At 37.4% G+C, this 13,254-nt stretch overlaps 1 protein-coding gene and 1 pseudogene across 1 annotated transcript; one reads left to right on the forward strand and one right to left on the reverse strand.

Moving 5' to 3' along the window:
* Window positions 1-3,034: 3,034 nt before the first annotated feature.
* LOC103933585 (protein ALTERED PHOSPHATE STARVATION RESPONSE 1) lies at window positions 3,035-7,849 on the reverse strand. Its single transcript, XM_009343278.3, has 4 exons — window positions 6,189-7,849; window positions 5,778-5,965; window positions 4,947-5,170; window positions 3,035-4,057 (listed from the first exon to the last, which is right to left on the reverse strand). Exons 1-4 carry the CDS (start codon window positions 7,495-7,497, stop codon window positions 3,313-3,315), a joined length of 2,466 nt encoding a protein of 821 aa, XP_009341553.2. The 5' UTR covers window positions 7,498-7,849; the 3' UTR covers window positions 3,035-3,312.
* A 4,887-nt stretch (window positions 7,850-12,736) lies between these two features.
* On the forward strand, window positions 12,737-12,897 carry LOC103933598 (annotated as a pseudogene).
* The last annotated feature ends 357 nt before the right edge of the window (window positions 12,898-13,254 follow it).

Here is a 13,254-nt window from a genome sequence, read left to right on the forward strand (position 1 = left end):
ATTGGGACCCCTTTGAATAAAGGGCATATATATATTTGACCAAACAAGGGGAATATATATAGATGTGTATTAAGTGTAGTATCCAATTGAAATCATATATTCTTTCACATAAAGCTCCAATATTGCTTTGTGGAGACAAATCATGATATGCCACTTAATGTGTTTAACAGTTTGATTCAATTTAGGCATCATTCGGCTATAATTGTTTTGTTTAGTAGTGGCATTCTATATTTGTATATTCTGTTAGTCGGAACAGTGTGATAACGTTTTGTATTGATGTTCGAATCTCTTTCTCTAAGAGCATTTTAACAAAGATATGTAAATTTAAGATGTAAAAGTGACATTTACATTGCAATTTTCATCGAGTCAGTTAACTACAATGAGAAAAATGTCAATTTTGATTATTTTTCACATTACCAATTAATTTTATATAGGATAGAACCTCCAATTAGAAGTAATTGGCAATAAGCCAATTAGTTTTATTAGAAGTAATTGATTCCTATGGACCAAAGGTCTTCTCCCAATAACTAACAAAATCTATCATATGACCAAAAAAATGATCTTCCTTGAAGCTAGCGTGTTGTTCTTTTGAAGGGTTTCCTCGGCTCATGTTGTAGTTGTTTGCAACTCCCTTTGAACTGCTAGTTTTTTTTTTCTCTCTCTCTCAATAAAATTTGAATTTACAAAAAAAAAAAAAAATTCAAATCATTGGGTGAAACTCAATACTACTAGCAAAGTTTTGTACCAAAAATCATCTCTATCATCAGATCCTGCACAGTTGCCAAGGGAGAAAAGAACAAACAAGTAGAAAGAGATTTTCAACACACCTGGTGAAATTGAGAGAGGACTGGTTGGGAGTGGTAGTTGTTGGTTCCTCCATTGCTTTTGCTTCCACTCGCAAAAAGAGAATAAGTTTAGGCAATCGAAGAGCTATTAAAAATTGCGAATTACTCATGTTAATCACAAGCTTTTATTGTCATTTTCTAGTTGTACAAGGGAGTGTTGGGAAAACCCATTTTATTTATATGGTAATTTGGGATGCATGTGGTCTAATAGTTTAGTGGATGGAGTGTTGAATTCTACCTATGCATGCGGGTTCGTAACTCCCCTATTTTCTAAATTATTGTAATAGTTTCAAGAGAAATGCTAAGGATACTAGATTAAAGTGAGACTCTCTATTGACTCTCTGTCATCTCATAATTTAACATCAGTTCATGTGCCAACAGTATAAAACATTGTGTAAAAAACATGAGGTGCTAGAAAATCCATAGAGAGTTCCGCTGTTGAAAGAGTTTCCTTAGTATTCTCTAGTTTCAAATTCCCCTCCCTCTCACTAATAATAGTAAAAAAATAATAATAATAATTTTGGGATCACGGAATCTTGTGCTGACGCTCGTATGTTGTGAGGAGTGTTGGACAACTGACGTGCTTATGCTGGGCTTAAGAAATTTCATTACAAAACAAACTCAAAAGGTCAATGTTAACGGAGTTCTTAGAGTAGTTTTGTTGTTTGTACCACTTTTAGCGATTGTTGCCTCTCCTAGTGAGTGATGTGGCATCGCCTATCAACCATGGCTTGATGTGGTCTCGTTTCGCTTGGTAGCGATGACTTTTGTGTGCCCCGTATAATTCTTTTGCAACTATCACTTTTTATGATAGATTTGTATTAGCGACGGTCTTGTGTTTGTTGGTTGTGATAGCCGTGTAGAGGTTTACTGATTACATTTGTTTGAGCAAATTATTTCCAATTCAATGTATTGGTCATTGGAGAAAACACACCCATGTGGCACCGTTGTACTCGTTCTCTTTGGTTAATAAAAATCGCTATCGTTTTAGATAAAAAAAAAAAAAGACAATGTTAGAGTCAATTATGACGCATGTAGATTGATTCTGAGTTCTGACATGTGATCATAATGGATTTATTACAAAACAAATCCCAAATGACGATGAGAGAATCAATCATGTGCATGTAGACTTATTTAACGTTAATGCATGCCGTCAAGAATAGTCTACATGCACATGAAAATTCCTCATGCATCAACAACCAAAATTAATTAACGGAAAAATGTCAAGGGCAAACCCAAGATGGCTGCCTGTGTTGTGAGGATCGTAGAATAGTCCATACGACTTTTGGCACAATGTCAAGTCGTATTGGATGGAGACGGATAATAAGCTTTATTAATGCAGTCCCATTCAAAGATTAGCATGAACCTGTTTAATTAAAGTGAGATATTACATTACATCTTGGGACTTTCCATCAATCTTAATCTTTAATTAATGTAGTCACTTGCAAATAATCTCAGTTTTCTGCGAAATTACGCAAGTGTGGCTGCTGGGGAAGCATACGTCAAGAAAAATGGCCCAATCACATCCAAAAATGTCCAAAACCAAAACCAATTTTTGCTTTGCAAAGTTGCATTTCAGACTTGGTAATCACTGATCTACACATAGCATCGACATCCAATCGCGCTCGACGAACACCGGACGAATGCAAAATAAAATTAACCCGGTTCGTTTCTTATTAAATGTTGCTGTCACTTTGAATTTTGCCAAAGGTTGTATGTACAATCATTGATACAAACGACATGCTGTAAAAGAAAGAGGAGGAATGAAAATGAATTATTTATACAAATTTATCTCAATTATTTTCCGGGCACATACGGGACTTGCGTCGCTCAAAGCAGCCCACACGGAGACTACTGCTACGCCGAAACACATCGCCATCACAAAACCGAAAAGGACGTCTGCGGACTTGAATTATTTTGGCCCCCAGTTGTGCAAAATTCGCACTTTTGATTTGCGAAAGCAGTTCCAGCCCTTGTTTCCATGTCGCTCCTACGCTGCTAATTGCAAATTTTATGTCTAGGAATGAGTCCCAACCTCTGCGGAAAGTAGACTTAGCTGATTCATAGGCAGCGGGAATCACTCATAACGCGACTGATGGCACAAGCAACCATCACTTCAGCGAATACTTTGGCCAGAACCGGCGTTCGAATCATTTCTGCTGTCGGGCAGTGGACCAAGTTGATTTATAATCGGCCATAACTTACCTTGGGCTTGCCCTTCGTCTTTAGCTTGTGTAAGTTGTGAATCAACTGTGCTGGCTGTCTCATTAAATTAAAACTGTAGAGTCAACCATCTTGCACCGTCGATGTAAAGCCACAGGCCCACAAGTATGGCTTACTCAGCTATTACAGGCGAAGAGTGGAGGCAAAGCTTTCTCCAAGGAATGCAATTTTCTCAAAGAGCTTCCAAATCCTTCACCTAGATGGCTGAAAGGGGATGGTCGTAACTCCATCGAACTGCAGAGCCCTACGAAACTCTCTCACCTGCTCTGGCAAGCCTTTCTTCTTCATTACGTTGCAAAAGCTCCTCATATACTTTTGTAGAGCTATCAGTGAACCTTTCCATCGCCTCAAAAATGCGTTGCAGACTAGCCTGTAAAGTACTATTTCTAGTGTCACTCTGATATACAATCTGTCCAGCAACCGAGAGACCGTCACCGTCCCCTGATGCTAGCACAATTTTCTTGTCTAATGCCTGAATTTCCTTCTGTATTTTTTGGTCTTTTCTATCCCAGTTCTTAACTTGTTTCTCCTGATCCTTGTTTGCCACCATCCTCTGACGCATTTCAAGCTTATCTTGTTCCCAAGTCTGAAGCACACTCATGGTGAAAATACGCATTGACTCAACCACCTCCCTTTCCGATACATTCTCCAAAGCCTGTGACCACTGGTTACATATTACGAAAATTGGGGGTGCACCTATCCTACCAGGTGAAAAGGGAACTATTCCGTCTGCTGTTTCTTCTGGTTCATACAGAAGACATTTTAAAAGCCACTTGTTCAACGCTCGTACATATCCCTTCTGTGCACTAATCCAAGTAGAGAATCTGAAAGTCCAATTAATAAGCGCATGTTCCAGCTGCAATGTGGCATCAAGATGAACATCATTAAGCTTTTTTCCAGATCCGATAGGACCTAAACCTCTGGCTTCTCTAATCGCTTGGCACTGGCTACTATGACATTCGAGCATACATTTCCACATCCTGGTTAACCTGAAGTGTGAGAAAATAAAAGAATTAGACATGTGACATGACTATTGCATCCATAAAGTATACAATTTCCAACAAAGCAATCTTTGCGTAAATAGCCAATCTTTCCTATTGCCAAAATGAGATTCATGGATTACTGGAGGCACCTTAATTCTTATTAGGAACCTTATATAGGTAGGTCTTGTTCAAGACACCAAGAGATAGTATGAGACTTAAAGAGCCTATTTCATAATTTTGAGGTCACAAGGGTATTTGGAAGCCATACATGCGGTTCTCACTCAGGGCAAAAGAAGTAGAGGAAGACCTAGGATGACTTGGAGCTAATGGAAGACTTAGCACAAAACCAAGCACAGTGGCGTTCTAGGATTCATACAGCTGACCCCACTCAGTGCGATAAGGCTTTGTTGTTGTTGTTGTTGTTGTTGTAACATGCAGTTCTCGATGTGGATAAAACCATCAAATTACAAAATTCATAAAGAAACTTTGATTAAGATTTTTCGCTCTTCTAATGTTTGCTTCTGCGTCTCTTTCTAGCTTGAATTCTTCTATTCTCTAACCAACCTAATTCTTAAAATTCCATTCTTCGTCTTCAAGAAGTCTTAGCACAACAATAAAATACAAGTACCAATGGACCTGACCAATTCCTTTAATCTATTACAGTTCTAACCCTTTTTCCCACCCCCCTCACCACTTGTGCTACACGGAGCTAATTATTCAATCAATAAATTAATTTGTCAAACATCAAGGATTAGCAATTAGAAGGTCCAGAAAATATATTAAGATATGACGAAACCTATAACATCATGATATAGTTAAGATTGACTATGACTTTACCCCTCATTATGGAACGTGAAACATACAAAGTGCCACAGCAATTGGAAGATGGACATACCCCTGAATCAATTCATTTAGTTGCGGCCATAATTCTTCATCCCTGATCTTATTTATAGTCACAGATATCTTGTCTACCACTTGAATTGCAATTTTGATTTTTGTGGACAGACCCCTTGTTAAAGTTCGAGTTTTATCAACTTTATGAGCTTCTGCGCCCCTTTCATCTAAATGCTTCAACTTACGAACCTTCCTGTCATGGATCACCCGCATCTTTTCCTCAGCCTGAAAAATTATAAGCATGAAAACTTGTTATAGGGTCACAACTAACATAGACAGAAATTAGAAGAAATGTTGAGTATGCCTGGTGGTTTAAATTTTAAGTGAAGGAAGAGTAAATCAGCAAAAGACCTAGTCAAGCTCATTTCGGTTAATGCTTGAATCAAAAGAGAACTTTGCCATAATTTATTCAGATATTGTTAGACAGAGAGTAGCCTAGTTTTGGTGGGCGAATCATGATCTATGTTTGAGAGAACACCACAATACCAACAAAGAGGCCCTTCAGTCCTTCAGAGGGCCAATATGCTCTGGTCAGACCTAAAAGAAAATTGTTCCTTATATAGAGATGTAAAAATTAAGAAACTCAATTTGAAATTCACATTTAAGCAAACAAAAGACAAGACTTAATTATGAATAAGGAAAATAAAAGAAATTGTAATCCGACAATGCTTTCGAACAACAAAGGATCATAAGTCAATTGTCTGGTGAAGCATAATTAGAAAAGTTTGAATTGTTCAAGAAACCCTGATGGCTCATACTCATAAAATTCAAAAGTATACAAGATGACCATATAAACATGTAACCAGTAATGGGAACGGAGGAAACAACATACCTTTACTTCATTGTAGAGTTTCTTCTCCCAAAGATATAGCTTGTGTAAGGTGGAAGAGAGATTTTTGGACCTCAACATCAATTCTTCATCGAACCCCAACGGGGCAGGAGCAGCCACTCCAGCTGAGGTCGATGGCTCAGCGCTAGTAGAAGGTTGCGAAGAGACTAAAGACATCATCTTGGAAGAAACTGATCACAAAGACCCACACAACAAAAGTCAAATCTCTGCTAATAGAGTTCAAATTCAACAAAAATTAAATATAAAACCCTGATCTGTAAACTTTCCACTTTAGGGAACTAAAACTACTACACATCAAAAGCATGAAAGTTAAAACTCCCCGGATATATCAAAATTCAAGCAAGCAAATTTTAAGAAATCAATCTATTAAAAGGTGTATAATCCCATACCCACCATGTTTTCGATTATGCGGAAGCTTTCCCACCTCGAGCATCTTGGCAATTTCGTTCCCCGACTCCGAAGCTCTCTGAAACTGGACCTCAATCTCTCGAGCAACTTCAAAAGCATCTCGAGACCCTGGTCGAGCTTTAGCTGCATCTCCGCCATTGCCACGGTCCTCGCGCCTCTCCTCCTCATCCACAATCTTCTTCTCCACAACAGGGACTTCATACTCTACCCCACCGCCATCGGTCCCAACACTCGGCCGAGCTTGATAAAGGGAGGGGGGCTGCGTTTCAGCTGCCTCATCGTCCAGAACAGCCTTGGAATGCCTCCCGCCATCCACCACATGCTTGTGGTCCCTCTGCACCTCCTTCACTACCTCCTGCTGGTACCCCTCGTCTTCCAATTCCGGAATTCCCTCTTCGTCTCTCACCTCCTTTGAGTCCCGACTCGGAGTGTAAACAGAGTAGGACTTTTCGTAAGCCTCGAATGGGTTTAAGAAATCCCAAGCTGAAGCTCTTGGCGGTGAAGGTGGCGGCGGAGGAGCCGGCTTGGACGAACTCGAAGCTGGGGCCTGTGGCGACGGTGCTCCGTAACGGACGGGCGGAGAAGAATTACCGTAATTGGTATACCCACCACCCCCGCCACCATAATTATACCCACCACCCCCGCCGTTGTAATTGTTAAACCCACCGCCGTATTCGGAATAAGGATTAGAGACAGCATCTGGATAAAAATTTGAGTTTTGGTATCCATAATACGGATTAGAAGAAGAAGAAGATTCACCCAATTGATACACTTTTTCGGGGTTCACGGGTTTCTGCCGATGCACCACAGAAGGCGTCGCTTTGTTCTTCATGTAATTCATGCGCATAAACCCATCTGGGTACGAATTGAAACCCTCCTGGACGCCGCCCTCCATATAATCAATATGACCGCCGTGGTGAGTATCGTGCAGGGGCGACGAGAGGTCGGAGCGGTGGAGCGAGCCGGAATCGTCGTCGGAATCGGAGTGAAAGTGGAGATGGGACCCAGAATTAGAATTCGAGTGAGAGTGCCGCGGCGGCGAGGATTTAGTCTGGCCTTTTCGGGCCGGCGGGAGGTTGAGGTGGGGGGAGGGCGGCGATCCGGATGAATTGCCCACCTCCTGTTCGATGAATAGATGGAGAGAGCGGCCGATTCCTCTGAGGGAGTGTATATAAGCGATGTGGGCCTCGGCGAAGGCGTAGCGCTGGTGAATCGCCTCGTCGAGGAAGCCGCAGCGCTCCCGGCATAAGGCGACGGCCGGAAGATCGTCGAGCTTGGAGCTCGTGCAGCCCATCGGGCGGAAAAAGAAGGCAACTTTATCAGTCCACGGTGGAAAATAGGTAGTGGGTTAAGTCGAGATCAGCTGAAACATGACGGTGGGATTGGGATTGGGATTGGATTCCGGTAGCCGTTGGCTTAGTGTCTGTTTGTTTCTCGGGAAAATTTCGAGCTTAGGGTTTGTGGTTCGGAAGATAAGAGAAAAGGAAAAGGAGAAGGGAGAGGGAAAGAAGGGAATCTTTGCCAGCGCGGAGTCTGTCGTCGGCTTGCAGCAGAGAGACACAGAAAGCAGAGAGAGCGAAGAGAAGAGAGAGAGTGAACAGTGTATTTGTGTTTGTGAGTGTGAGAGAGAGAGAGAGAGAGAGAGAGAGAGAGAGAGAGAGAGAGTCTATGTATGTATTGGTGGCATTAAGCGTCGGTGTATAAATAATTTAATAAAAGTAATTATTTTATTTAATTTGGTGTACTTTTCTTTTTAGGGCAATGTCTTTCATTTTAAATATAGTTTAAATTTGGGTAACAACCAGATTTTCTTTTGGTGAAGGCGTAACAACCAAATTAGTTGGGAGATTTTTTTAGAATTTCAGATGGATTACGGTTAGAGAAGCACAGAATTGGAAATTCAAATTATTAAATTCCTGAAATTTGACCAAAGGAAAAAAAAGTTTTAATTGAAATTTGAAATATTAGGTAAAAAAAAAAAGGGTTTGGGAAAGGTCTCAAAAGTATTCTAATTTTGGGGGGCATAACACTTAAAAAGAACTTGGACCAGAAGCCACGCAGACTGAGTGGACAAAACGAGACTCGTATGGGTTGGAGGTGTTTGGTTTGGAACTTTGGCGGAAAGTTTGACGCTTGTTGCCGCCATCGTATTTTCTCGCGGGTTTCATTCCGGAAATACCCTTATAATTTTCTTGGTTGTTTTCGAAAAAGAATCATCGTTCGATCTTTTTTTTTTATTTTATCGTGATCGTTTATCGTAAATTATGTGATCAAATCATTTTAAGATTTAAAATTAAATATAAATAGTACCTAACGAAAATTGATCGCACGATATATGATGAACGGTCACGATCACGAAATCTCTAAGATCCCTAAAAAAAGAATTTGACGATGATCATTTTCCGTTGTTTTCTTGGTGGTTTCCTTTGTTTTCAATTTAGGTAATTATATGGATGAAGGTTTTCACTTTTCACTTTGGACTTAGTGTTTTTTGGTGCTTGTGGTTATGGGAATAATGATTCATTAAGAAAACAATTATAATCAAAATCTTAATAATTTTATTTAATGTAGTTTTTATGTTCGTTGGACTCAAATTTCAGTTACAAATATAGACTTTAACCGGTTGCGTCTTAGCTCTTAGGAATTCACTACCCGTTTTTACCAATTATTTGACTGTGTAATTATGTGAATTTAAACTGTAATTGAATTACCATTGTTTGCCTAATCATAAGAGAATCATGCTAAATTGGCCATCCATTCCCCATTGGACATGGTAAATTGGGTTGTTAGTTTCTGTTACAATGAGATCTGCACCATGAGAAGTGGATGGCTGCATGTGAGTTAAAGTTGTCAATACTCATTTTGTGAAACCGGTATTTTACATATAAGTTCATGTGTCAATCATGTGATATAAGAATGTGTGAGCAGACGTTGCTCGGTGAAGAGGTTGGGCTAGTTTTTACACTCTGCAACGAAGATAATGTGTACTTGAACATTTTTGTACAACACACACATGAAGATAATCTGTACTTTTATTTTTTTTTTCCCGTTTGTTTGACTTTTTTGCTATTGTTTTTTTTTTCATTTTTTTTCAGTTTACTCTTTGCCCCTGCTTTTTATTGTTTTTGAACGTGTATGTATATAATTAAAAAAATACTTCAGTGAAATAATTTCAAAAACAAATAGCAATAAAATGAGACTTTTTATACTGAAATCATCTTAACATAAATAACAAATATAAATTTTATTTTATCTTTAAATAGTATAAATAAGATACATATAAATTTACTTATATTTAAATAATATTGTACGTGTATATACTTAAATCTGATGCCAGATTAACGCAGAACGTCTTTTAGAATCTTGATTGGAGGATTGAACGAGTGTGCCAAATACCTCAAGCACAATCCAATGTGCAACTCAAAATCAAAGAGCATTGCCTCAAAGAGGTAAAGATTTGGGAAAGAAAAAGTAAAAAAAAAAAAAAAAAAAAAAAAAAAAAAAAAAACATGCATATGAGCTGGGTTGGTACTTGGCATCTCAAAGATAGCACATATAGCATCATATGTACACATTTAGGGGGTATGAAAGGTAGCTACAGGTGAAAAGAAGATTGGGACCATATAACAAGAATTCCAATGTCTTTGAAACACTGTGTTTGTACCAATGTGTCAAAGCAAGCAAATAATCAAAACTCAGCGCTCCAAAAGAGAATCCATTTTGCAATTTGCAATGCCATGTCTAGCACCAATCTTCTGTATAACTAAACCAGAAGACTAATTTTGTTTAATTTTTAGGTTAAAATAAGAAGATGAAAAAGACTGATTTTTCTCGATTTATGCGTTAATCGTGTTCATATTGTTTCAATTTTAGTAGATATCCCAAAAGGAACATGCCTAATTGCCTCTATAAACACCCTAATTTTTTCCCTAGTTTACTAAGATTTCATACATGTCAAGGGAGCATATGTGATGCTTCTATTTTGAAAGTCATGTCCCCCTCATCACCAAAACAAGTGTAGTTTGTGTTGTTAATCACTATTATTTTTAAAAAGACTCAAAAGCTTACATTTTCTTTTTGTGTCTTTTATTCCTTTTAATTTTTTGTTGCAAAACCATCATTAAATATCTGTTTTTCCACCTAAATAATTTTTAAGAACTTTGAAAAATCTTCTTTTTCTCCTTTTTAATTCAAATACCCTGACAAAAGTTTCCACCAGAATGTTATAATTCTTTACTATATGTGCTTGCATATGCATGCTAGGTATATGCCTTAACAAGGAAAATTTTGGTTGTACCTAATTGGAATTGGGAGGTGAGAAGTTAAGGTGATCTAGTTGAGAATATTATAAAAATTAGTATTAATAATTAATTCCATAATTAATCATTCTGATCCTGCATAAAAAAAAAGTTGTGTCATAGACTCATAGTGACTACTATAAAAGGCAGGACTGTGGAAGCCAAAACCATAATATTTTATGACAAATAAAATATTGAGGATAGTTCTTGTGCGGGACACTTTTTTTTCCTTCGATCCGGCTAAAAGTCCTCTCAAAGTTTTTATCGAGACTCACTTATGCACCCTATCCACCTTTTTGTACGTATCTTTGTCATCTTAATGAATATCGTACTCTTTAAAAAATAAAGAAAAAACATATTTTTTGTGTATACATGAGATGTATGTATAATTTTTGAAAAAAAAAAAAAAAAAAGAATCAGCTGGTGGTTTCGTCATGGCAGTCCACCTCTTTGAAGGTTGAGAAGACTTACGGAAGTATTTCAACCTCCCACTGCCATCATCATGTGATCCACACGTGCTAGAATTTGAACCCAAGACATGTCATCATCTTCAATCACTATTCACTAAGCCACCCGTGATGGTTATCATGTATGTATAATATCAAAGAAAAGATGGGCATTTTGGCCAACTCGGTGAGTCTAACTTGAAGACTTTGAACTAGTAAGCAAACGGATTTTGGTCTCTCATAATTCTATAGTTTGAAGGATTATTTAGAAAAATAAATGCCAAAGACTTCAAAAGTCACAATCAAGCATTGACCAGCTCCCTTATTCGTTCAATTAAAATAGTGTTCAAACAGACGCGTTTAATTAGGTCCATATATACACTTGACATCCGTCTTGGCTTCTTCTTCTCCCAAAAACCAGAAGCAACCTCATTTTCTCCAAATGGCTTCACTAGAAAGCACCCCCAATCCATCATTTTCTTTGTCATCCCCAACCTATTTTATATGCTTCAATCTTTAACAAGAATCCAAAAACTAACAAATTGTCCTAAGAAAAAGTTATTGTGTTAATTACGTTATCATATTATCAATTTACATAACCAGTAACATAATATATCATATAATTTGGCATCTACATGATTTAAAGCAGTAATTTTAGTCTATGACATAATATATCAGATAGTTTGATGAGCGGTCACATTCCATGAAAAAAACACACCAATATTTTTTCTTTATTTGCAAAATATAGCAAATTAACTAAACAAATATCTTAATTATCTTTTCTTCTCAAATGCCAAAAGCTCTTTGATTTGGAATATTCAAATTCCAACCCACGAGTGCATGCGGGGGGAGAGTTGGTCGTAGAAACTATAGAATACTAAAAACTATAAAGTATACAAGGGCATGTCATTTGCCTGAAATGCCCATGCTACCATGCACAATAATCCCAATTTAGTAAAGTTACATTGTGATTATGTATAATTTGAGTGTCATACAATCATTATTCATCTTGAAATTTGATTCCATGTCAGATTAAGATGAAGAAAAGAAAAAGGCGATTCGATTTTGTACTATTTATAGAATTTTTTTTTTTTAATTCTGACGAGGCACCACCTGGCTTTTTTTGGGGTATAGTGACCTGTCTCTCCCTTTTTATAAATCAATTTTAAAATATAATCTTGATCTACATATTAAAAAATATGTAAAATACGTCATCTTGAATCTTGATCTGGTATTTTCATCCTGTAGTTTAATGAGATATGGATACTTCCTACCAGTGTGCAATGAACAGGTTAAAGTGGCCAACAAGCTGCGATAATGGACGGTTGCTCAAAACCTAGTGGCTTGGAATTTTTGTTATCAAAGTTCATCAACCAAATGCATGATTGCTCAAAATCTAAATGCATGATTGGATGATAGAGTGTGACCCTTTACTAATTATACAGTCTACCTTTTCAGATTTATAGTCTACCTTGTCACACTCATCCGTGCATTCACAGATTAATTACATTAACATTCCTTGAAGTTTATCGAGTTTTCACAAAACCTTCTCACGTATGAGATATTACACTAACACGCCCTCACATTTTAATTCACTTTCACATAATCCATTCAGTCAATATTCTGCTAATAAATTGACAACTTTACCCTTATAACTAATTAATTAAATAATACAAATATATATTAGAAAAAGAAAATATTAAAAATAAATAAATTAAACATAAAAATAAATAAATTTAAAACTTCTAAACTAGAGCTGCTGCGTGTACCAATAGAGCAAGCATTTTGCCTTAGATCGCAGCCATGTCTTCCAAGCAAGGTGGAATAGCAAAGCCCTTGGAGGCACCCGAGGCCGAGAAGAAGGAGTACGACGAGTCCGATTTGGCCAATCTTTAGAAGAAAAAAGATGAGGAAAAGGCACTGAAGGAGCTGGGGAGGGTTTACGGATGAAGGTGGCGATGGTGGGACGGCGGGAGGAAAAACCATGGGTCGTGGAGCTGGGGAGGGTTTAGGGTTTTCTCTCCTTTTTCTCTCAATTTTTTAAGTTTTTAATTTTTTTTAATGTTGAATTTATTTATTTTTAATATTTTTTTTCTAGGAAAGTGTTATTGGCACTCCAAAAATCTTATTCTACACTGTATTTTTTTTCTTCCAAATATAGAAAGTTTGGAGTGTAGAATGAGATTTTTAGAGTGTCAATAATAATTTGCTTTTTCTAATATCCTTTTTATTATTTAATTAATTAGCTATAAGGGTAAAGTTATCAATTTATTAGCAAAATGTTAATTGAAGGGGTTATGTGAAAGT

Source organism: the organism of the source record quoted next, unplaced genomic scaffold (genome assembly GCF_019419815.1).
Source record: "Pyrus x bretschneideri cultivar Hongxiangsu unplaced genomic scaffold, Pyrus_bretschneideri_v1 Contig7, whole genome shotgun sequence".
NCBI lineage: Eukaryota > Viridiplantae > Streptophyta > Magnoliopsida > Rosales > Rosaceae > Pyrus > Pyrus x bretschneideri.